The sequence below is a fragment of the Acartia tonsa genome, chromosome 13, assembly GCF_053477335.1.
Source record: "Acartia tonsa isolate MP-2025a chromosome 13, ASM5347733v1, whole genome shotgun sequence".
NCBI classification, from domain to species: Eukaryota; Metazoa; Arthropoda; class Copepoda; order Calanoida; family Acartiidae; genus Acartia; species Acartia tonsa.
Window position 1 is genome coordinate 12,190,026 of NC_137272.1, and position 23,931 is coordinate 12,213,956.

General features: G+C 34.1%; 1 protein-coding gene across 1 annotated transcript in view; it reads left to right on the top strand.

Moving 5' to 3' along the window:
* Nucleotides 1-13,856, top strand: part of LOC145304546 (neuropeptide F receptor-like) — a 28,028-nt gene extending 14,172 nt beyond the window's left edge. Inside the window, exons 10-21 of the mRNA XM_080146453.1 lie at nucleotides 1,340-1,389; nucleotides 3,014-3,088; nucleotides 5,091-5,120; nucleotides 5,370-5,455; nucleotides 6,687-6,733; nucleotides 7,933-7,969; nucleotides 8,226-8,313; nucleotides 8,935-8,980; nucleotides 9,456-9,526; nucleotides 10,222-10,327; nucleotides 11,540-11,610; nucleotides 12,811-13,856. Coding sequence (XP_080002579.1) covers nucleotides 1,340-1,389; nucleotides 3,014-3,088; nucleotides 5,091-5,120; nucleotides 5,370-5,455; nucleotides 6,687-6,733; nucleotides 7,933-7,969; nucleotides 8,226-8,313; nucleotides 8,935-8,980; nucleotides 9,456-9,526; nucleotides 10,222-10,327; nucleotides 11,540-11,610; nucleotides 12,811-12,861 — 758 coding nt within the window. The 3' untranslated portion in view covers nucleotides 12,862-13,856. The remainder of the gene's footprint in view (nucleotides 1-1,339; nucleotides 1,390-3,013; nucleotides 3,089-5,090; nucleotides 5,121-5,369; nucleotides 5,456-6,686; nucleotides 6,734-7,932; nucleotides 7,970-8,225; nucleotides 8,314-8,934; nucleotides 8,981-9,455; nucleotides 9,527-10,221; nucleotides 10,328-11,539; nucleotides 11,611-12,810) is intronic.
* The last annotated feature ends 10,075 nt before the right edge of the window (nucleotides 13,857-23,931 follow it).

Below are 23,931 nucleotides of genomic sequence, written 5' to 3' on the forward strand. Positions count from 1 at the left end.
ATTTAGCGGCTGGCCGCTAAAAAGCGGCTAAGAAGCGGTCTGACCGCTATGACTAGAAAAAGTAATTTTCTCTAAAAATACACATGAATCACCAGAAAAAAATTTACGTCTTTATCTGTACCAGGAGCCGAGATAGAGGGGGTGCTTTTGGAGCCTCCCCCCCCCCCCCCCCCCCCAATCTATTAAGGTGGGAATTGGGGCCTGATCTGTAAGGGTTAATCAAATCTAGAAAAACTATAAAATAAGAAAAAAGTTCTAAGAAAAAAAGCATTCATTTGAAAATTAGATTGCCAGTACATCAGACTGACGTAACCATTCTGTAATTAATTACTAGAAAAATCTCCCTGGAACTCATCCACCCAATTTCCTAAAATTTAAAATACTATAAACAAGAATTGAATTTAAGGTTTTTTAGATTGTTTATTACACAAATATCACAATAAAGTTCATATCTATGAAATTATATTTTTTAGAGAAAAATAATTGTTAAAACCCGCCGTCTGCTAGAAATTAAGTTTATTGATACTTGTCTGCTATATTCAAAACTAACTCAGTGAGTAAGCGGCATTGATGCGCTAGTACCCAAAGTCAGTCAGAACCTGCCGAATTCTTGCACATTCCCTTTAAGTCAGTATCCAAAGTCTGAGACTCCTGATTATTAAATATTTGATCCATTGTCCCCTCCCTTTGCACTGGAAGGGTTTTTCTTTTTAAAAGCGAAGCTTTTCTTTAATTAGGGTCGGTCCGTCCGTACGTCCGTAATGGATAGATTTTTTCGTTAATTTAGGCATGTTAGAATTGTCCTATCAATTTCAAATTTTGCATGGTGATTCCTTTAATAGTTAGGTACGATTTAGAAAGCGTAGCAACTCTATAATCATCACCAAAATGTCAGTACGTCCATTTTAAACATGTTGATTTTTTTACTTTTTTAACAACAAATTTTTATGTGATCTAATCATCTGATTGATCTGAATTTTGGTATATTGATTCCTGGGACAACAAAGTATAATGTAATAAGCGAAGCAACTCTATAATCAAGTCCTATAATGTAAGTATGTTCATAAACATTTTCCTGAATCAAGCTGTTTTTCAACAAATTTACTTACAATTTTGCTGTGTGTCTTATACATTTATATTCTGATTATTCAGTTTGACTATACAAGTATTTATGTCCGTTTGTCCTACCGTTTCTGTGCTTCGCTTTTATGGATGTTGTCATCCTTGTTGAAGGTACAATTGCAAAAGGAGGTTGTACAAATTTCCCTGCTCACATCAATTGTCCAAAGGGGTCTCTAGGGGCTTTGTCGCTGGTGTTTAATATTTTCTTGTATTATAGAGTTGTATGGTAGTCTGTTGGGGAACTATCAACAATCATCTGACTATCAGGTAAGCCTCCCTCTCATTAATTATCCTATTTCCCAACAATATATACAGAATACCTGGATACTGTGAAAGGGGAATTTGTTGTCAATTTAGGTTCCTAATATAGTCCTCAGATTGGTCAATACGTTCCTTCATAGTCAGTGGAGTGGATAGGGTAAAATCATAAGGGGGGATGATGGGTATCATTACATTCTGGAGAAACATTTGATCATGGTATGCGAGAATCTCTTACAATATCCACGCATTGTGTATCCATTTTTTCAACTCAGTCAACAAAATATAATTTTTATTTCAGCATTCAACTGTCTATAAAATCATACAATAGATTTATAATAATAACTTTGGTTATATTTTACTTAATTATAGAAAAGCTTCGATTTAAAAAGCATAGAAAGGGACAAGGCAGTGTTTATAATTATACTCTTAATTCATGTCTACCTTTCAAACGAATCGAATTGTTACCTTACCAAGGATTAGTGCAAGTGTTAGGAAAGGAGAAATTGCTTACCTTTATAGTTATTCCTGGTTGTTGGACCTGAAAGACAGCAGCCTCGCCAATAAATATGAGTAATAAGAAATACGCGTGAAAACATGTTGTTGAAATCTATTTTTGCACAGATAAAATTTGCATATTCTGAAGCAAGTTCAGTGACATGTTTTCGAATCTTCATTTTGTTTACTTTCCCTTGTATTAGGGGAAAGATATGATGCAATTTTTATTATTTTAGCTGATTTTTATGATTTTTTAGGGGGGAGGGGGGAGGGTGAGCACCGAATGCCGCGCTATCTAATTATTATTGTAGTAGATCGAGGTGTAAGAAAACAGTTTTCTAAAGTTCAAAGTTAAAATTTATAGGTATCTATGACATAAGTGTTTTTTGGTATTCATTTACAAAGGAGAGATTATTATTTACCTTCATTTATTTATGTTAAAAGATCAAGGACGTACAAGCTCTTATGTGGAGGGGTAGATTAGCAATAAGGGGAGAGGTAAATATATAATCAAAACCTCTTTATACTTTTTAGTATGTAGGGAAGGGGATTTAAAACCCCAATTATGGTGTATTAAATGTTCACTTAATTCGTATACACTTAAGGTTTTACCCCCATTATTTTTTGTTTGGTTAGGGTGATGTGAGGTTGCATACAAAATTCACCAAATTTGTAAAAGCTATGCCTTAAAACAAAAATTGCAGCATATCTTAAATAATTATTATTATAGTTTGTTGTTCTTTCTTTTAATTACATATTTTGTACTTTTCAGTAGCAAAGCTCCTCTAAAATTCCCTTTGCCTGTCCATCCATCTTTTAGTCATTCAGTCAGTTAGGCAGTCTGTTAAGCTATAGGGTAAATTTAATTTTCTCTTTTGTTATTCAAGATATTCCGCTATTTTTTGATTCCCAGTATCAATGAGCATCCAGTGTGTAATTTATATTGTCCGTTGGTCTATCATTAATGCTGTAATGCAGTAATACAAAATATAAATATTAAAAATTATAGAAATACTTGAGAAAGGTTTTGTGATTCTTGATTTTAACAAATACTCTTTAAATCTTCATGTCCACATTACCAACCATGATTTTTTTTGTATTTTGCTACTTATGAATGTTGACATCCTTGTTTTAGTTCAACTCTAGCTACGTGTGCAAGGAGGTTGATGCATGGGACTGGGATTGTGCCAGCTATAATTGTACAAACCAGGTAAACTTTCAGGGAAAGGCCAATGAACATTATTTTATCTTTTTTTTGACCTCCTCTCTCGCCTAGGCTATATTAGGGGTGTGTATCAGGGGGTTAAGGGGGTAGGGGTGAAGAGGGTATTCGATCTCGTGAAATAAATCACTCCCCATACCTCCTTAAGTTATAAACCCCTCAACACCCACCTTAGGCATGTAGGTGGCTGTAAAAACAAGGGGAATTTTTTTTCCATTTTATTGTCCAATGTCTTATCCCTTGAGATCCCTGACTATCAAAGGTGACGTCATAACTAATTAATTGTGATAGCTTACTCATTAAAATTATTTTTTTTGGTTTCCTCAAAAGGCATAACTAGCACTGCGGGCCCGGGGCTACCCAGTACCCAATATATTCTGTATAGCTTTACCTGAAGTTTTAAACAAACAAACGGAAATCTATTAATTAAAATAAATGGAGGGGGGGGGGTATCTGTGCCTAACTAGGCATTTTGAGTCATCTCGCAGCGCACACAAATGCGCAAAAATACCTATTTTACGCTTCTTTTCACTGTTATGTTAAATATTTTGTAGTTTGATTCCAGCCGTATGTAACCATGAACTGAACTAGATCCTACAATTTTGATAAATATTTTCATATTTTTGTTCCAGTGAAATGAAATACAATATTTGCAAAATGGATTTGGTTTCATATTTCTTTCAAATATATAATTATATTTAATATTTATAAAAACAAGGATGACAACATCCATAAGTAGCGAAGCACAAACAATTAAATAAGAATTTAGATATTAGTTGTCAAAAGCATGTATATTAGGAAAAATCACGAAACCTTTTCAACATTTGTTTTTAATTTGACTAACAGACTAACGGTCAAAGTAAATTACATATTGGATGCTCAAAATAACGGGAAATTTAATTTTGATATTTTTTAACTACAAAAAATAAAAAAAAAACGGACCATAAACACCAAAGATATGAGGAAAAATGTGAAAAATATAAAAATAGCCAAAAACCTGCAAAAATGCAGTCTTTCCGCCATTGATGTTTTCTTGAAACGACAAGAAATTTAATTTTGATTTATATAACTGAAAAACTTTGGAAATCGGGCCGTAAATGCCAAAGTTATGGAGAAAAATGTGAAAAATACAAAATAGCCTAAAACCTGCTTAAAGGCAGTCTGACCGTCATAGTTGTTTTCTTGAAACGACAGGAAATTTTATTTTGATACTATAACTGAAAAATTTTTGGAAATCGGACCATAAACACCAAAGATATGGAGAAAAATGTGAAAAATACAAAAATAGCCTAAAACCTGCTAAAAAGCGGTCCTACTGCCATTGATGTTTTTTAGTTAATTGTGCTCTTTAATCATGGGAATGTTGTCAAAAAATTTCAGCATTTTATCTTTTATAGGAGCCGAGAAAATCACGTTTCCCCCTAACTAAGACGGACATACGGACATACGGACAGACGGACATTTCAAATTATAGAGTAGCTTCGCTACTGAAAATGTACTAAGATTTAAGTAGCTATAATACCCTACAATTCACTTTGTCGGGCCGTCCCTCCGTAATGATATGAGGAAAATGTAATTTTCTCAGCTGCCATTTAAGATGGATATCTGATTTTTTTGGTTAAAGTGATATTCTTGGCTGCTACATAAGATAGACATCTGAAATTTTTAGTGAATGTTCCAAAGTGCGTCCACGGTCCAGTCTATGAATTATTTAGTCCGTCAGTAAATTCTTCATAAGACAGAAACACTTTTTTATTACAAATGAACATCTTTTCTATAACCCCCTTTGTCCGTTTGTCCAACAATGATTTTCCCCCCGCTATTTATAGATATTGTTATCTTTGTTTCTTCTTTAATCAAAATTTTATTCTGAGAAATAACTAATTAGCAAAAGAGATAAAGGCTAAATAATTTGCATTACGAAAAGACAGAAAAACAGACACGGTAATGAGGTGAAGCTTTGCCATAAACTAAATCTTACCTTTTTTAGATGGAGGAAGCTGAAGCATTTTGTAATAAGGTAAATCTTCATTATTTGGTGCTTTTTCCCACCATGTGCCTGATTTTTTATTCTCTTCAAATTGTTAGTAAGAATCAAAACTTTGGGTACCTCTAATTTCTTAAAAGATAATTTAATCTACAACAGGGATACATTTTATTATCATAATTTGGGATGGAAATAAATTTATCTTACTTTGTCTTATCTCTTATTTATTTTTATTTATCGCTTTTATGGATGTTGTCAACCTTATCAAAATTTATGTTTTAGATGAAGATGGACTATGCTATCAAATTGAATATGTCCACTACAGAGAGACTTTATGGGTGTCCAGAGGGGGTCGAAAATATTTACAGGTAGATAGATAGATAAAAAATGAGGAAGATAGTTTATTAGATAGATAGATAATTCAATATATAAATAATTAGATTTAGTAGATGATTAGATAGATAGATAGAAAATGTGGAAGATAGATGATTAGATAGATAGATAGATAGGTATTGAGATAAATATATAATTAGACAGATAAATATATAGATAGATAGCTAATTCAATATATAGATAATTAGATTTAGTAGATGATTAGATAGATAGATAATAAATTAGATAGATAATTCAATATAAAGATAACTAGATAGATAGATAAGTATCTGTATCTGTATCTAACCTAAGGTAAAAATGATGTGATTACTATATTTCCCCATATAGGACATACCCACTGCATTCGTCTACATCCTCCTTGACAGAGCGTTTACACCAACCTAAACAGTCAATGGGTTGTTGAGTAAACAAGGATGACAACATCCATAAGTAGCAAAGCTCAAATATTATGAATAAACATCTGGGAAAATGATCTATATGAGTATGTCATAAAAAAACTTTAATAATAAAAATCACGCAACCTTTTAAAAATGTATGATTTTTTTGAAGCATTAAGCTAATAAGAAAAACGTTAAAATCAAAATTTGTTTTAGCATCCCAACCAATAGTAAGTCTTTAGAAAACTTGGTCAAAATAAGACTACTTTAATCAATAAAAATTCCACCCGTTTATCTTGAACAGGATTCAAATCACAAAAACTTTGACAACTAGGAATCGATCCAGCACCCCAACCAATAAGGGTATCGTAATAATACTTGATGGAAATATGTAGAGTTTAAACTTATTTAATCCCTGAAAATTCCAGCCGTTCATCTTAAACAGGAATTGAGAAAATTACAAAAAAGTAAAAATCTAGGAATCAATCTAGTACCCCAATTGATATACAGACGGACAAAACAATTTATAAATTAGATGCGCATATGTCATAGTAATCTTCACTAAAAATTTCAGCTGTCAATCTCTAATAGGAGCCGACTGACTGACTGACAGACGGACATACAAAGTGAATTATAGAGTAGCTTCGCTACTAAAAAAAAACACACCTCTTAAAATTAAAGAGGGAATGGAAAAAATCATGCATTTTTCTCATCTATTATCTAAGATAAATTACAAAAAACTTTGTGTTGAGACTCGTATGGCCATTGACAACTAAACGTTCTTAATGTTGTTATTAAAATTGACGAAATTATGTTATTTTTATTTTAGATTTCTGTATTCAGTCATGTGTCTGATATTTCATTATCTAGTACCAGGTATATCCTTTAATATACACAGTTGTAAGTATTTTTTGTCTGAAGCTTAAGATCTCAATACTTAATGAACGGACTGAGTGATGGTTTTAGGCCATTTTCATTTTCAGATTTAAGTATTGGGATGTATTTTGGCTATGTTTATTCCTCTTTCTGCCTCTTTGAATATAGAACCCCTAGATGCTAGAAGTGCAGCCGCTAGTATTAATATATATATTACAATGGATATGTTATTACTTGGATCTTACACCAAATTTTCCTCTTCTCTAATAAAGTGAAAAACGCAGAAAGCTAAAAAAACGATTCCCCCCTCCAACCCTCTTTACCTTGTCCCCTCCCCTCCTACTGGATTAAAAAATTGACCATTAAATGAGTTCCATGTTAGTAAGCTAAATTGATGATAATTTTCCCCTGTCATAATATCCACGTATGTTCTACATACATTTATATTACAAAGTAGTACAATATCTGTCAGTCTAAAGCCTAAGATCTCGGTAACCGCTGAACCAACAAGGTTATGCTTCTCAAAGAATATAGACACTGGTCCTATGGTCGTTTTAAGCTAGTCTTCGGGGTGATACACCCCTTTGGCCAGAAAAACTCCCAAAATATCGGGTAACTTTTAAATTTCCTTTATTTCTCCCATCATAAGGCGAAGCCACTATTTTTAATACATAGTAGTTCGATGTCTATTCGTCTGTCTGTTTGCCTAAAGCTTAAGACCTCGGTAACCACTTGACCGACAAGGTTGTTTAACCTCTACTACTAGTCCTATGGTGGTTTAAGCTTATTTTTATTTATTTTTTTCTCTTATGTCTATCAAAAGTATATTGGTCCGTACAAACACACAAAAACCCTTCTGTCAAGACTGGTACACAAAAAAAACTTCCACACACACAAGCAAATTCACACACACACATACATACACACAAGTCTAATTTTCGATTATAGTCCATTTCATGGCAACGCCTCTTAAGGGGCGTTTCGTTGTATATTCACAGTAGCCTTTCCCTTATTCCAAGCTCCTGAAGGGGGGGGGGGGGATTTACCATGCAGGGCCAATTGCCTAACCCTGTTGGGCAATCACCTAACCAAACTTAACTTAACCTAACCTAACAAAAGCTACTGTGAAAATACGATGAAACGCCCATTGAGAGGCGTTGCCAAGACAGGGACTATACCCTAATTTTCATTAATTTTAGGAATTACCATTTCAATAGCAAACTCCAACATATACAAGTTAGTAATTTTAAAATAATATATTTTTATAAAAAAAACAAGGATAACAATATCCATTAAAGCAAAGCTAAACAAAGTTTTATATTCACGTTTCACTTTAGGTACTTTTATTAAAGTTAGAATGGTTAGTTCATTAAGTTGAGTGTCCAAATGTTTCAACTAATATTGTTTATCATCAATGGGGATGCTTTGCACATCAATTTATTGTCCATTGTCTTATCCCTTAAGATCCAGCTGAGAAAATGATTATTTTTAGAGCGTTGAAAGAAAAAGAGGAACAGCTTAAACAACGAAGAAGACTTTCTAGAAAAAATAATAACCAAGAAAATATTGTTGGCGCTGAGGTAATATTGAACGCGGATACGTTAATTAAATATTTGCCGAAGCCTATTTTTTTTGTTAAAGTTTCTGTGTACAAATTCTAAAATTTAGAAATTGTTAGATAATAGTATTAGGATTTTGTCAATGAAAGGTGATGGATATAGAATACGTAGATATTATGACAGGGGTTATTTTGTCGTCAATTTAGGATGTGATTATGCTCCCCATTTATTGGTCAGATCGTCCTCCAGTAGGAGGGGAGAAGATAGAATAGAGGCAGTAGAGGGGGGGGGGGTTATTGTTATATTACCTGGAATAAACATTGGATCAGAATCCTTTGATTGTTCCAACTTTGTTTAAAAGTCTTAACTTAAGTTACGCCTCATTATGGGCCAAGACATTAACCCCTTTCCTATTATCAATGAAACTGCTCTAACATAGCAGCAGAAGTAACATCTCTAGTATGACGCGTTGTAACCTAGAAATTTTATTATTATTTGAAATGCATAGCGGTCTATCTTTTAGAGTCTTTAAGTGGAAGACCAGTTGAAAAATATCAGCTCAAAACATTTCTGACATACAGACAAACAAACGTAGATTTGAAGTTATAGAGTGGCGTCCCTTATAAAACTAATTTATTTTAGGATATAAAAAGACTAGCAAGAAGTAGAAAACTACTCATCTGTATAGGTTTTTGTCAAATCAGTATTCTTTTAATTTTGATAAAAAAGTATAGTAATGCTCCTGTGCAAGGACGTCCAAGCTTTATTTGAGGGGGGGAAATTGAGAAGTTTCTAAGGTTTGAGGGAGGTAATCTGGTTTCAAATTGGTTAACCTATTTATCGTCCCGCTTCCTCCTTTGTTTAGTCCTTTGACACTGTACATAATTATTATTTAATTAATCTGTCCTCTGGACATCTCTGCTTCTGTGAATTATAAGATTATTTGGAATTTGGTATTCATCACCCCCCCCCCCGCCCTCTCTTGAGAAGGTATGGCCCAAAAAATGTCCCTAACCCACAAAATTCTTTAAAAAACAATAGATGTTCGGGGGATATCCCCAACTTCAATAGTTTGTTATGGTAAAGCCTCTATAAGCTGGGGGCCAAGTCATTAGTATTTTAAAGAGCAGTTTAACCATTTGACAAAAAATGTAAAACAACAGGAGTTGTTTATTTTGTTTGCTGGATGCCTTTAACAATTTTCAACCTTTGGTCTGACTTCCAAGAAACTTTAGTAAGTATATTCCATTTATTATTATGTGCGCCAAAATTTTTATCCGACAACAGAAAGCCTTTAAATGATATTGAATAGCCAATGGCCAATTATTTCGCAACCTACATTAATGCACGAAAAAGACTTATTTCACATGCGCTCTCATTAGACAAGCTTTTCGTTTTAATCGTTGGATCTTAGCTATTGCAGATTATTTGGCCTTTTGTTGCTAATGACAATGTGCTGGCAAACAGGGATCTAAATGGATAGGACAATGGATGATAAATTGACGTGTATCCCCAATAATGATACGCAAAATTACCCCATCTGTTGATTTCAATTTGTGGTTGAAATGTTTAAACACTCAACTTCATGAATCAACCAATCAAAAATCAATAGAAGTTCTTTAGCCAACGGATAAATAAACGTTAATACAAAATTTGAGGACTAGTGTAATAAACAGTCCAATGTCCCCTCCCTCCCTGGCTGGCAAAGCATGTACGTTCTGCGGTTCATTTACACCTGATCCATTTATACTCGGGGAGGGGGGGGGGGCAGTGGGCTATTTATTACACTTGTCCCCAAGGTTTTACAATAACGTTTTCTTATTCGTTGGCTTAACAACTTTGAGGACTTTTATTGAATTTTGATCAGTTGATTAATTAAGTTGAGTGTCCAAATGTTTTAACCACTAATTGTAATTTATTCCACTCTAGGTTGTGGATTTCAAACATGACCTACCGTATCCAGAGGATGTAATTGGGTCTCAACTATACATGTTCATCTATGCCATTACCCATCTTTGTGCTATGTCGTGTACAGGTACGTAGCTATTTTATTGGCGAGCACAGCAAACCACTCGCCCCATTATTTTTGAAATGGAGATACGGCAAACGTAATGTGTGACGTCATAAAAATATGTTTTTTTTTAATGGGTTTCCTTTCCACTTCGCCTCTCATCCCTCCTTTTTAGACGTATTTTTATGACGTCACACATGACACTTTCCGTATCTACTTTTGAAATAAATAAAAATAAGGGGAGAGGGGTAGTTGTTTCTTTAACCCTTGCGCGGAGCCCTAACCCTGCTGGGCCTCAAGTGCTTTATATATGCTATTATCCCACTCTATTTATTTTTTTAAATAAGGGATTTTTTTCCTTGCCGTATTCCATTTGTTAACAAAAGTAAAAACATTTTCTGTGATGCATTTTGGAAAATATTTCAACAAGTATTTATCTTTGTTATTAAACATTTGGATCTGGTACAGTTTAGGGGTAATCTTTTTATGAACTGAAAACTAAAGAAAAATTTAAAACGGCTGCTAGCAGTTATCCCTTAAAGAACCTAGGCTGTATAAAAAAGAAAACCCGCCCACCAATTTTGGAATGAATTGAAAATAGGTGGAGGGGAGTTTTTTATCATTTCTTTAGGTTAGGTAAGGTCATATTTGGCACTGGGAGGGCCCACGAGGTTATGGCACCGTAGGTATAGCCACTAAAGAAGGGCATGTACCCTTCTCTTATTTTCAATTATTTTTAAAAATAGGGAGGGAGGGAGATTCAGTGCTCGATAGTCACTTCGAGTGAAATGACCGAGTTTAGTTAGATTTTATCTAAATTTTAGCATGAACTGTACTTCTCAAAAACATTCATTTAAACAAATAGTGTTATTTTCCAATACAAATTTATCCATCCATATAGGAATTCTAGAAAGGGGGATATTACACTTTAAGATTAACTCTTTTACCTTAGGGGGGATAGTATCAGTAAAATAATTTTTTTCCTCCTTAAATTATAAAATTATTGGAGTTTTTTTAATTGTCTTTCGTTGTATTACCGACGAACCGACCGACATAATATGCTGTATAATAGATACTCTATGGAGAGGGATTTTTTCACAAAAAATCAGCAAACTATCCAAAATAGCAGCCGAAAAAATTACATATAACCCGTGTCGTTAGGTACAGATGGACGAGTGGACGGACAGTGAAAGTAAATTATAGAGTAGCTTCGCTACTAAAAAAATATATTTTTAGTGATAAACCCGATACTGTACGCATTTTTCAACGAGAATTTCATGAAAGAAATTAAGAAGATCTTCAATGGGGTAAGACATAATTTTTCTTTACGTTCAAGTTTGATTCAAACCTTGATTTTGCATAGACTATTTCCTTCTATTTATAGAAAAAAGTTATTTTTAGAGGAGCTTACGAGTCTTGAAATGCCTCTTAGTTTTCTAAAATATTATAACAATGATGACAACATCACTAAGAATCAAAACACAAAAAAATTATGGATGGGAATTTGGACCAGAGCTGGATCTTTAAATCATCTTGGTGGTGAGCCAGATCGGGGTGAGCCAAATTTCAGCAAATCACAGGGCGGCATTTCATAAAATGCTGTGCTCTCATTGGTGCAAAGTTGACTCATCCCGATCTGGCTCACCACTAAAATGATTTAAAGATCCACCTCAGGAGATTTAAAAAGCATATGTTAATCAAGAAAATATATTGCAGAAAAAAATCACGAAAACTTTCACACATATTTTTTTTATAATTATGTTTTGTAGCAGGACTGACATACCGTTGGACAGGATCTTTGACAAAGTGGCCTAGGACATATTAGCCTCCTGACAAAGTAGCCTCGGGACATTTACTTAAGGTGGTTTAGAATTTCGTGGATTTTACAAAAATTGGTTGGTAGATTTTAAAAATTTCAAATATTGTTTTTACAATGTTTAGGTTAGGTTATAAGCTAGTGGGCCGACCACCCGGGGCTGGGCAGGCCAGGGGGCCAAGCGCTGCGGCTATGACCTTTATTAACAATTTCCTGTGGCTACTTTGTCCTAAAGGCTACTTTGTCCGGAGGCTACATTGTCCGAGAATACATTGTCCGTGGCTACTTTGTCCAAGATCCGTTGGACAGAGTAAATTATATAGAGAATTTTAAAAAATCAGCCGTCCATCTTAAAAAGAAGCCGAGAATATCACATTTCCCCCATAGTTGTACAAGACTGACTGACTAATTATAGGCGGACAGACAAAGTGATTTTTAGAGTAGCTTCGCTAGTAAAAAAGGGTAATTTGATCAAAAAGACATGTTGAAAATGAACGTACTGACTTTATGGTAATGAATAATGAGTTCTAAATTTCACATTAATTTTTCAGATAACATCAAACACAATATGAAATTGATTCTCATATGCCTAAATTAACGACCAGGGCCATCCACTACGGACAAACGGACTGACATTGATTGTAGATAGCTTCTTTTTTTGATATTTGTGATTATTTGATTTTATTTTTAGGTTTTTCTGTTTCGATGTTCAAAACAGCAACAGCAAATTTCAACCCTATGAGACTTTAAGTTAGGTCCTCAAGACAAAGTTTATATCAATTAAATGTTCACATTTTATTGATTTGTTGATATAAATGAACCTTATGAAAGTTCCTATAATAACATATATTTTTTGATGTTTTTACTATTAACGTAAAAGAATAGAGGGGCAAGAGCTTATTTGTATTTTTCCCTATGTTTAAAACATGTATATGACTTTGGTCAACATTTACCCGGTGGCTCAACATGTAGTGCATCCACTCGTTGCCGGAAGGGTGATAGGTTTGAATCTCGAGCCGACATCGCGTCATAACTAAAGACGTTGAAAATGGTTACAACTGCTGCTATTTCAGGTGCGCGACATAAAGTAGTAAGAGTAGGGGGAATGCCTTGGCCCATAAACAGGCGCAACTTATTACTATGCACAGTTAGGATAAAGGTTGTGCAATCAAGTGGTTGGTTGTCTGATGGATGTTACTTAACCTAAATTCCTAAATTCCTTGGGTGTTAGAGTATCGCATCCCATTACACGCGGATGATGCTCCGGAATCTCTAGATGATCACTTACGAGGTAATGGTAATGGTAATTGGTAGGTCAACATTTTCCTGTAAGGCATGGAATCCAATTTTCTGCTGGATTAGAATTGGTTCTTATCCATTCTTTAAAATATTATATTCTGCAAATTAAATATATAAATTATATAATAAAGATATTTTATTTTGTTTCTAAGATTTAATAAACTTCATTCTTATTAAGTATAATTTAATTTTAAAATTTTTAATATGAGCAATGAAAATCTTTCAACATTTTCATTGTACATAAAATGTCATTTTAAAATGCCGACAACTTTTTTGCTAATAAAGCTGAACGCTTCAAATTTGGGGTATTGGGTCTACTTGTGGCAGTCTTTCAGCAGTTAGATCGATGTATTTCTTGCAGGCTTCCTTTAATGATAATTTTTTGATCATTTTCAGTTTACAGGAAAGTCCCCTCTAAAAGTCATAATATAACCAGTACCTGACCTTATATTGAATTATAAAATAAATTTTATTTTTAAAGATATAAATATATGTATATTCTAAATGTTTTATGTTGTTTTTTTGTAAATAAACTTTTCTTATATACTTTTTTACTAGTTCAGATTTATTTCATGGTTTCTAAGCTTGGATTATGGTCTTCAGAAACTGCACACCTATCAAACATAGTAGATCAATGTTTTTTTTTTGTCTGTCTGATGCTTACGATTTCACTAACCGCTGAACCGATTTTGCATGTAGCATTGTACCTTGTTGTCATAGGAATAGGAATCATTATTTAAAAAAATGAATGGGCTAATTATATCTTATAAAAAGTTAGAAAATCGACCTGTTTCAAAAGACCTACTACGGATTTTCTATTATGGAGTTGCTATTTTTTAAATCATACCTACCTGTTACAGGAATTGTCATGTAAAGTTTGAAATTAATAGGACAATCCTTAATTCTAAGAGCTTACCGTTACGGACGTTCGGACATATAAACCCTAAATATAGAAATGCTTCAATTATAAAATAATGATTACATAGAATAAAATTATTAGAATTTTTATTTTAAGATCCTCCATATTAAATCATTGAATATGTATAATAGCGGCAAAGAATTACTAATTAGATAATCAACATTTTTATTAGCAAAGCCACACTATAATTCCCTTTGTTTGTCCGTCAGTCCGTCCGTCCATAGCGCTGTGGGGAAAATACGATTATTTCAGCTGCTATTGAAGACAATATTTTTTGTGAAGATTCTCTGTATCAATGAATATCAAAGTGTATAATTTACTTTGTCTGTCAGTCAGTCGGTTATGCATAAAAGACATTTAAAAGATATTTCTCGTATTCATTCGAATCGGGTGGGTAGAAACCGGTTCTCATCCATACGAAAAAACTATGTCTGGCACCTCGGCATCTCGTGGCTAAAAAAACTAGTTTTAATCTTATAATTGTACATTCTATATCCGCTGAAAGCCGTTTATAATACGATGCAAGAAATAACTATTTTTATTAATATCTGAAAGGTTTCGTGATTTCTAAGAATTATACAACATTTATCAACTGAACGTGATCATAGTCTCTACTATAATTCATTTTGTCTGTTTGTCCTTCGCTACTTATGAATGCTGTCATCCTTGTTATATTTACCACTAGCGGCTACACCATTTGAGGCCTCTAGGGGCACTTGAGGAGGGAAGAGTTGAATTCCAAAACCTTTTTTTTTTAAATTTAGATTTTAGATTTTTTAAGGTAAAAAAATCTTTTTTAAGGTGACGAACATCCCCCTCCCCCCAACCCTATTTTTTATTTTAGTTTAAATTTAAGATTTAATTTAGTTTTTTTTGTGGGGGGGGGGGTAATTTTTCTAGGGGCGACTTCTCTTGGGAGGGGTTTGTAGTACCCTCCTGCAAAATAGTTATAAACCCTCCCGGGACCTATGAGAAGCTACCCTGTAAAGAAGAACCCAATCGGTTCAGAGGTTAGCAAGATCCTTCGGTACAGACACAGACACACTGACAAACACACATCCCGTTACTTTATTATCAGGATTAAATTGTTGTTGCTGCCCTACTTAAACAATTGCCCATGGCAAATCTTGTCCATTCATCTGTTTTGACAGCTCTGATTACAAATTTTGACATGTTAGGTTTGTCCTATGAAATTAAAACTTTGTATGGTGGTGTTGTTTTAGCTTGGTGCAACACTTTTGTAACATTGTCAGAAAGGTTTCACAATATTTCTTTCCTTGTAACCCGCGACCGTGACTCAACACATAGCGCATCCGCTCGTCGTCGGAAAGGTGATAGGCTCGAATCTCGTGCCGACACCGCGTCATAACTAAAGACGTTCAAAATGTTTCCTACTGCTGCTATGTCAGATGCGCGACATAAATAGTTAGAGTATTGTGAATGCCTTGGCCCATAAACAGGCGCAACTCGTTACCATGCACAGTTGGGACTTCTCAGACAAAGGTAGTGCATCACAGAGAGTTGGTGGTCTGTTGGATGTTACTTCACCTAATATCCTCGAGTGTTTGGACATAGAAGGATGCGTAACAGTCACCCTTAGTCTTCCTGGATTGCTGGACAAGGACCTGGACAGTACATCAAGTCGAAAAGTTCTGGACTGCAATCCCGCCCGTACGAGGTAATCCAAAGGTAATTTCTTTCCTGTTTGAGCACATAAACCTCCCAACCTTCCCTCATAGTTTTTGTTTGTTTGTTTATGTTAAGTTATGTTAGGTTATATTGAGTTATTGATAGCCCATAAGGGTTAGTTCAGCCTAAGTATAGAATGTGCAGGTTAAGACCACTGCAGGTATTTGAAAACAACCTTATTTTCAACTAGTGGCTACTCCCCTAGAGACCTCTAGTGGCACTTTAAATGTTTTTTTTCTTTTTCATTTTATATATGTCTATGTTGCGTTTAACTCTCTACATAAAATCGAGAATAGTAAAAAAAACTTTCGATTTTTTGTGATTTCTCTCGGGAGTGTGGTGGTACCCTCCTCCAAAATATTTATCAACCTTCTTGGGACCTATAAGAAGCTACCCTGTTAAGGAGAACCCAATCGGTTCAGCGGTTAGCGAGATCCTTCAGTACAAACAAACAGACATCCTGTTACTTTTATATAAGGATAGGAAATAGGGATACTGTGGATTAGTTTGCCACAGGTATAGACCCCGCAGGCTAAGGACTTCCTGAAGAGCTAAGACATTAATACAAGAATCCTCTACTCCTTAATTTCATTTAATTAAAAAATATGGAGGGGCAAAATTGAAAGAAAACACCATCTATGACGTTTCAACAACAGATTTTTGTTATTATTTCTAGCTATTATGCCGTTTCTTAACTAAAGAAATATCCCATCTATAATACAAAGTAGAAGATGTCTGTCTGTCTGTCTGTCCGTCTGTCCGTCTGTCTGTCCGTCTGAAGCTTAAGATCTAAGTAACCACCGAACTGATTGGGCTCTACTCTTCAGGGAATATATCTACTGGTCCTGTGATGGTTTTAAGCTATTTTCTTGGAGGGTGGGACACCCCCAACCCCCCCAAAAAATGAAAAATACCCCCCCCAAAAAAAAAAAAAATTTACTTTTTCTTTTTAAATCTAAAACACGAAAAATTAGGTTGATCAAACCTCTTGGGGCAAAGCCCCTAGAGGCTAGGGGCGAAGCCGCTAGTATTTTTAAAAGAGAAGCTTTTCTCTAAGTAGAATCGGTCCGTCCGTCCGTCACAGACATCTAACTCTTTATGCTAGTTTAAACAGGTTAGAAATGTCCTATCGATTTCAGTAGTTTGGCACAATCTAGAAAGCGTAGCAACTCTATAATTGTTACCAAAATGTCCGTACGTCCTTTTAAAACAATATTTTTATTTTTTTAACAACAAATTTTTATGTGATAAAATTATCCAATTGATCTGAATTTTTGAATACTGATTCCTACGACAACAGTTATGATACTATACAAGTTTTAATGTTCGATTGTCCTACAGTTTCAGAGCTTCGCTTTTATGGATGTTGTCATCCTTGTTTGTGTATCCCTCTGTCTGATTTGTTGAGCTTTGCCTTTGTGGATGTAGTCCTCCTTGTTTCTGTTATGCTAAATTTTGCCAAGTTCTAATAGTTAAATGAAAGTGCTGAAACCAAAGAAATTTAGTTGCAGCAACTAATCAGCAAACACAAATGCATACATTGTTACAAACAGCCATATCAAGGATACAGGTATAGAACTAAAGATGCTAATTTAATCTTCCTACCTATCCATAACCCTATTCCGGAAGGGTTGGAGGCTTTAAATGACTTCCATCCTATCTCGGAAACTATAGAAGATATCAAGCCACACTTAAAAGCAAAGTTGTTAAGTTTATTATTAAAATTCATAATATTGCATTTAATTTTGCCGCCGTAGCACCGTTATTTACCGTTACAAACGGCATTACCGGTACAAAAAGAGAAAAACAATTTTATATTGCTAGCTTGAATTTTCTCAGTAAACCATCTTTATAGTAACCTTAAACAGACTTTTTAGAATAACCAATGAATGGCTAGCATAAATTTTACCATTGGTCAATTACAGTGTATACTGGCCTCTCATAGGCTATTCAATCGTATGACGTCATAATCGGTGGAGGGACTTTAATCATCTTCTGACATAAAAGCAGACTCACACATCCCCAACAGTGGTATGCCGTGTGTTCTATGTAAAAATGATAAAAGTAAAGTATAAATATCGTGTACTATCATTTAAATTCTATCTATTTATTTTTCTATGAAAGTTGAAGGATCTTTTTCATAGAAAGAATTCGTGAACAGGCAATCAATGACCAATGCATCTCTATCTATCTATCTATCTATCTATCTATCTATCTATCAATCTATCTATCTTTCTATCTATCTATCTATCTATCTATCTATCTATCTATCTATCTATCTATCTATCTATCTATCTATCTATCTATCTATCTATCTATCTATCTATCTATCTATCTATCTATCTATCTATCTATCTATCTATCTATCTATCTATCTATCTATCTATCTATCTATCTATCTATCTATCTATCTATCTATCTATCTATCTATCTATCTATCTATCTATCTATCTATCTATCTATCTATCTATCTATCTATCTATCTATCTATCTATCTATCTATCTATCTATCTATCTATCTATCTATCTATCTATCTATCTATCTATCTATCTATCTATCTATCTATCTATCTATCTATCTATCTATCTATCTATCTATCTATCTATCTATCTATCTATCTATCTATCTATCTATCTATCTATCTATCTATCTATCTATCTATCTATCTATCTATCTATCTATCTATCTATCTATCTATCTATCTATCTATCTATCTATCTATCTATCTATCTATCTATCTATCTATCTATCTATCTATCTATCTATCTATCTATCTATCTATCTATCTATCTATCTATCTATCTATCTATCTATCTATCTATCTATCTATCTATCTATCTATCTATCTATCTATCTATCTATCTATCTATCTATCTATCTATCTATCTATCTATCTATCTATCTATCTATCTATCTATCTATCTATCTATCTATCTATCTATCTATCTATCTATCTATCTATCTATCTATCTATCTATCTATCTATCTATCTATCTATCTATCTATCTATCTATCTATCTATCTATCTATCTATCTATCTATCTATCTATCTATCTATCTATCTCTCTATCTATCCATCTATCTAATAATGTTACTGAAGTTTAAAGCGTGTTCAGCTAAGAATGGTGCATTGCTGTTTAGCAAAAAAGTTTTTTATTCCAAAAGAGAGGGTTTTCTAAGTTGAAAGAATTATCAAAAAAAGATTATTATATAAAATGTTACGCAATCCTAATAAAGTGTGTTACCTTTTTATATGTTTTATTATTATTTGGACACAACTTGGTCAAAAATGCTCACAAATCAGACCTTTTTTCGACCGAAGATACTCAAATGGTTCCTTTACAAGCTATTGGCTATTCTTAAAAGGAAATTTATGCATTGATTATACGGAAACATAATATTGGGTAGAAATTAATGTGTTTCAAAGAAAGAAAAAATGTCTGATTTGTAAGCATTTTTGACCAAGATGTGGCCAAATAATAATAAAACTTATAAAAAGGTAACACACTTTAGTTTAATTTTAGAATGTGTCATACAGTCATTGTCCAGTAATATTTTTAAAATATCTTAACAGATATGTAGATCAACTATTTTGTTAAAATATTAGTTTTGATTTTAGGCAGGTTCTAAACTAATGACAAAAGTATCAGTAAACCATTCTCACTTCTTCATTTTCTAGGTGGGCCGGATACTTTTTTGGCTGGATACCGGATATCCGGCTGATTACTAATGTTGGATATCCGGAGTCGGCCGAATAATTTCCTCCTACTTATATAAACGTGGAAAAAACTCGTCTTACAAATAGCCGGAATATGCTTTTTCTTGTGGGAGTTGACTATCCCAAAAAAGAGTTTTTGGGGTTGTGGGTGTCCTACCCCCAGCAAAATACCTAAATCAAACGCAGGACCAGTATCTGTATTTCCTAAAGAGTTAAGCCTAATCGGTTGAGCGGTTACCGAAAACTAAAGCTTTGGACAGACAGACGGAGGGACGAACAAACATCGTTCTACTTTGTATTATACTAGCGGCTACGCTCCTAGAGGCCTCTGGGGACACCCCCGGCAATGGGGAGTGGAAACAGTGAACCTTTCACTTTCATTTTTTGGGTTTAAAAAGAAAAGATGTTGGGGTTTGCTGTAAAGGAGAACCATATCGGTTAGCGAGATCCTTCGCTACGCACCAAAAAGCTTAGATATGAAAATGTCTTCTTATTTTTTGAGCTTTGATTTTATGGATGTTGTCGTCCTTGTGTTTTTTGTATGTGTTTCTAGCTCTATTTTCTGAAATTCTAACACGTTCTGCTTTGTTTTGTCTCGGCTAATGAATATTCATAAACGTTATAGATAAAAACATACATATTAACCAGAGAAAGAGAGAGGGGACAATACACTAGTCCTCAAAGTTTCATAATAATACGTTTTCTTATTCGTTGGCTTAAAAACTTTGGGGAATTTTGATTGGTTTATTAATTAAGTTGAGTGTTCAAACGTTTCAACCACTAATTGTAATCTACAGGATGGGTAATTTGTGTATTATTATTGGGGATGTATATCAATTAATCGGCTATTGTCTTATCCCTTTAGATCCCTGCAGATTAACACATAAACAGCCATATAGATGGACAAACAAACAGACAGAAACAGTTCTGGTATCTATAATACAAATTAGAACGATGTCTGTCTGTTTGTTTGTCTGTTTGTAGCAAAGGATCTCGCTAACCGCTGAACTGATCGGGTTCTCCTTTACAGGGTAGCTTCTCATAGGTCCCGGGAAGGTTTATAAATATTTTATTGGGGGGTGGGTCACCCCCAACCCCCCCATTAAATGAAAAATACCCCTCCCCAAAAAATTTTTTTTTCTTTTTAAAACTAAAATTAAAATAGTAGGGTCGACTAACCCCCCCCAAAAAAAGAAAAAAAAAATTCCCCCCCTCAAATTTTTTTTTAAAAATTTTTCTTTTAAATCTAAAATACGAAAAATTGGTTTGATTAAACCTCTTGGCGAAGCCGCTAGTACTTTAATAAAATTGAAGATTTAGGAATTTAAGAGATAATAAAAAAGAGATAAAAAAAGAAAGATAGGGGAAGAAGGAAAATAAAAAAAAATAGAGAAAAGGGGAAAGAAAATAAAAAGAAAGAAATAATAAGAAAGAAGTGAGAAGATAGCATTACAGACGACAGAAGAACAGACAGACAGCCATAAATTCTTCTATGTATTCTTCTAAAATAGTGATAACTATTAAATTTTTATTTTAATGAGCTTATTATTTTATTCATTTATCACAACATTATTACACACAAACACACACATACACACACACACAAAGACACACACACACACACACATAAACTCATATATGCTACGGTAGTCGTAATGTTAGGTGGTAGAATTGAGAAATAATAAAGGTGTTAGTAGGTTTAGATATAATATATCAATATTTCTAAGTAATTGTTACGCCCCTAAAAGGCCTCTGAAAGCACCTGAGAGAAGTTTCAATTTTAATTTCAAAATTTTTCTTTGGTGTTACCCTCCCCTAAAATATTTATAAACATTTACTGTAAAGGAGAACCATATCGGATCAGCCGTAATGATATCTTTCAATGGCATGCATAGGGTTTTGTCAGGGGGGTGTAATTTGAGAAGAAATTGAAGAATGCATGGCCTTGTATGTATATTAAGTTTTAACCTTTGTTACTTTGCCTTGTAATCTATAATACAAAGTCACTATAATCTATAATACAAAGTAGCTTGATGTCCGTCTGTCCGTCATTTAAGATCTCGGTAACCACTGAACCGATTGGATTCTACTCTTCAGGGAATATACCAACTTGTTCTGTTAAGGTTCTAGGCTATTTTCTTAAGGGGGTGGGACACCCCCATAAGAAAATAAAAAATCCCCCTTGATTTAAAAAAAAATGAGTTACAAATTAGTGGTTGTAGCTTAGATTTTTTTTAAAATTACCTCTGGGGGCAAAGCCCCTAGAGGCTAGGGGCGAAGCCGCTAGCCATTTTAATAAAGTAACATGATGTCTTGTTACGGTAGTGGTTACACATAAAACTACTCACCACCCGAGAGGTCTGTAGGGCCATAACTGCTAGTAAGTTAATATCCCTCTAATTTTAGTATATCTATTTATATGTGATAGAGACCAATATCTTTTGACCTTTCTAAAGAATTCACGCGTCGCTTTAGTTATACCCTCAACCCCCTCCCCTCTCCCTCTCTTTCTCTTCCTCACACTTTTTCTCTCTCTATGTCTCTATCTCTTGTGTATTATATGGGGAATTTTCACAAAAAATATCAGCTGTCTGTTTCAAATATCAGCAGAGAAAATCGCATTAACCGGCCCATAGAGTCACAGACTGATTGACAGATTTTTTAGGCCTTTTTTACAAAATAATTTTACCCTTTTAGGGGTAAATATAGCTGTGGTGGGGTACATAGGAGGTTCGGGGGGTAGGCGCACATCTGATCTTCAGACAACCGCCTCACAAACAACACACACACACACATTCACACACACACACACCTACAACATCCAGAGATAGAGAGATGAATTTTGTGCGGTTGTATAACTTTGACATGGATCTGTTAACTGATGAAAATAGTATTTTCAAAATTTATTAGAACGTTTTTTTATATATTATAATTACAGCATTTCACTATGTTCTAAGTAGAAAGGGAGGAAACATTGGATAATAAAACACATAAATACACCCTATTGCTTGAGTATTTAGAAAAATTGTCTCTTTCCGTTTTGTTGGTATGCAGTGGTGAAACGTTGTTGAGGTTTTTGAACCAACAACAATTCAGAATTGAAGGGATACAACAACAGGCCATAATTAAATCTTTCCTTAGAAAGTTTCATTTCTGACGTCATAAAAATACGTCTAAAAAGTAGAGGTGAGAGGAGAAGTGGGAAATGAAACCCCTAAAAAAGAGTAATAGACGTATTTGTATGACGTCACACATGACACTTTCCGCTGTCCACCCATTAAGTAAAAGTTTGGGTACTACTAGCTTAGAGCCAACAATAAAAGTACCCAATGCTTTTAAAGATGATTAAAGTGCCTCCACAGATTATGACGTCATACGATTGAATAGCCAATGAGAGGCTTGGTTATTCTATCGTATGACGTCATAGTCTGTGGAGTGACTTTGATCATCTTTTTAGCCAACGAATAAGATAAAGTATCGTATGACTTAGAGGGAGGATGTAACCTTCCCCGAAATAAATAAGCTTCCCTGTACCTAACAGAAGCTTAACTGTAAAGAAGAACCATATCGGATCTACAGATCTTAATTTTTAGACAGACATAAATTCTTTTACTTATATAGAAGGATTTTCTTATTTCTTTTCCACAACTTTTTTATTAGATTTAGATTTCTGATATAATTTGAGTTTTTTAATCCAATTAAAAAAATTCTTTTGTACTCTTATCAAACAGATATTTTTTTTCTTTCTTCCTCTTTTAGTTTATCTCTCTCTATCTCTCTCTCTCTTCTCTCTCTCTCTCTCTCTCTCTCTCTCTCTCTCTCTCTCTCTCTCTCTCTCTCTCTCCCTTTCACTCTCACTCCCTGTCTCTCTCTCTGTTTCTGTCTCTCTCTCTTTCTCTTTCTCTCTGTCTCTCTCTCTCTTTCTCTCTCTCACACACACACACACTCTCTCTCATCCCCTCCCTCATATTATTAACCCTTCTCTAAGATATGGTAAGTCAAATGACTACGCCCAAGCTTTCAAACTAAAGGTCTATATTATTGCCTCATTGGAGTGGGATTCTCCTTAGATTTTAAGTAATCTTTTAGAGAACCCGAGGGCATCATCCGCTTGTAATGGGATGTAATAGTCTAAAGTCCACTATAGGATATTAGGTTAAATAATATACAACAGACAACCAAACAT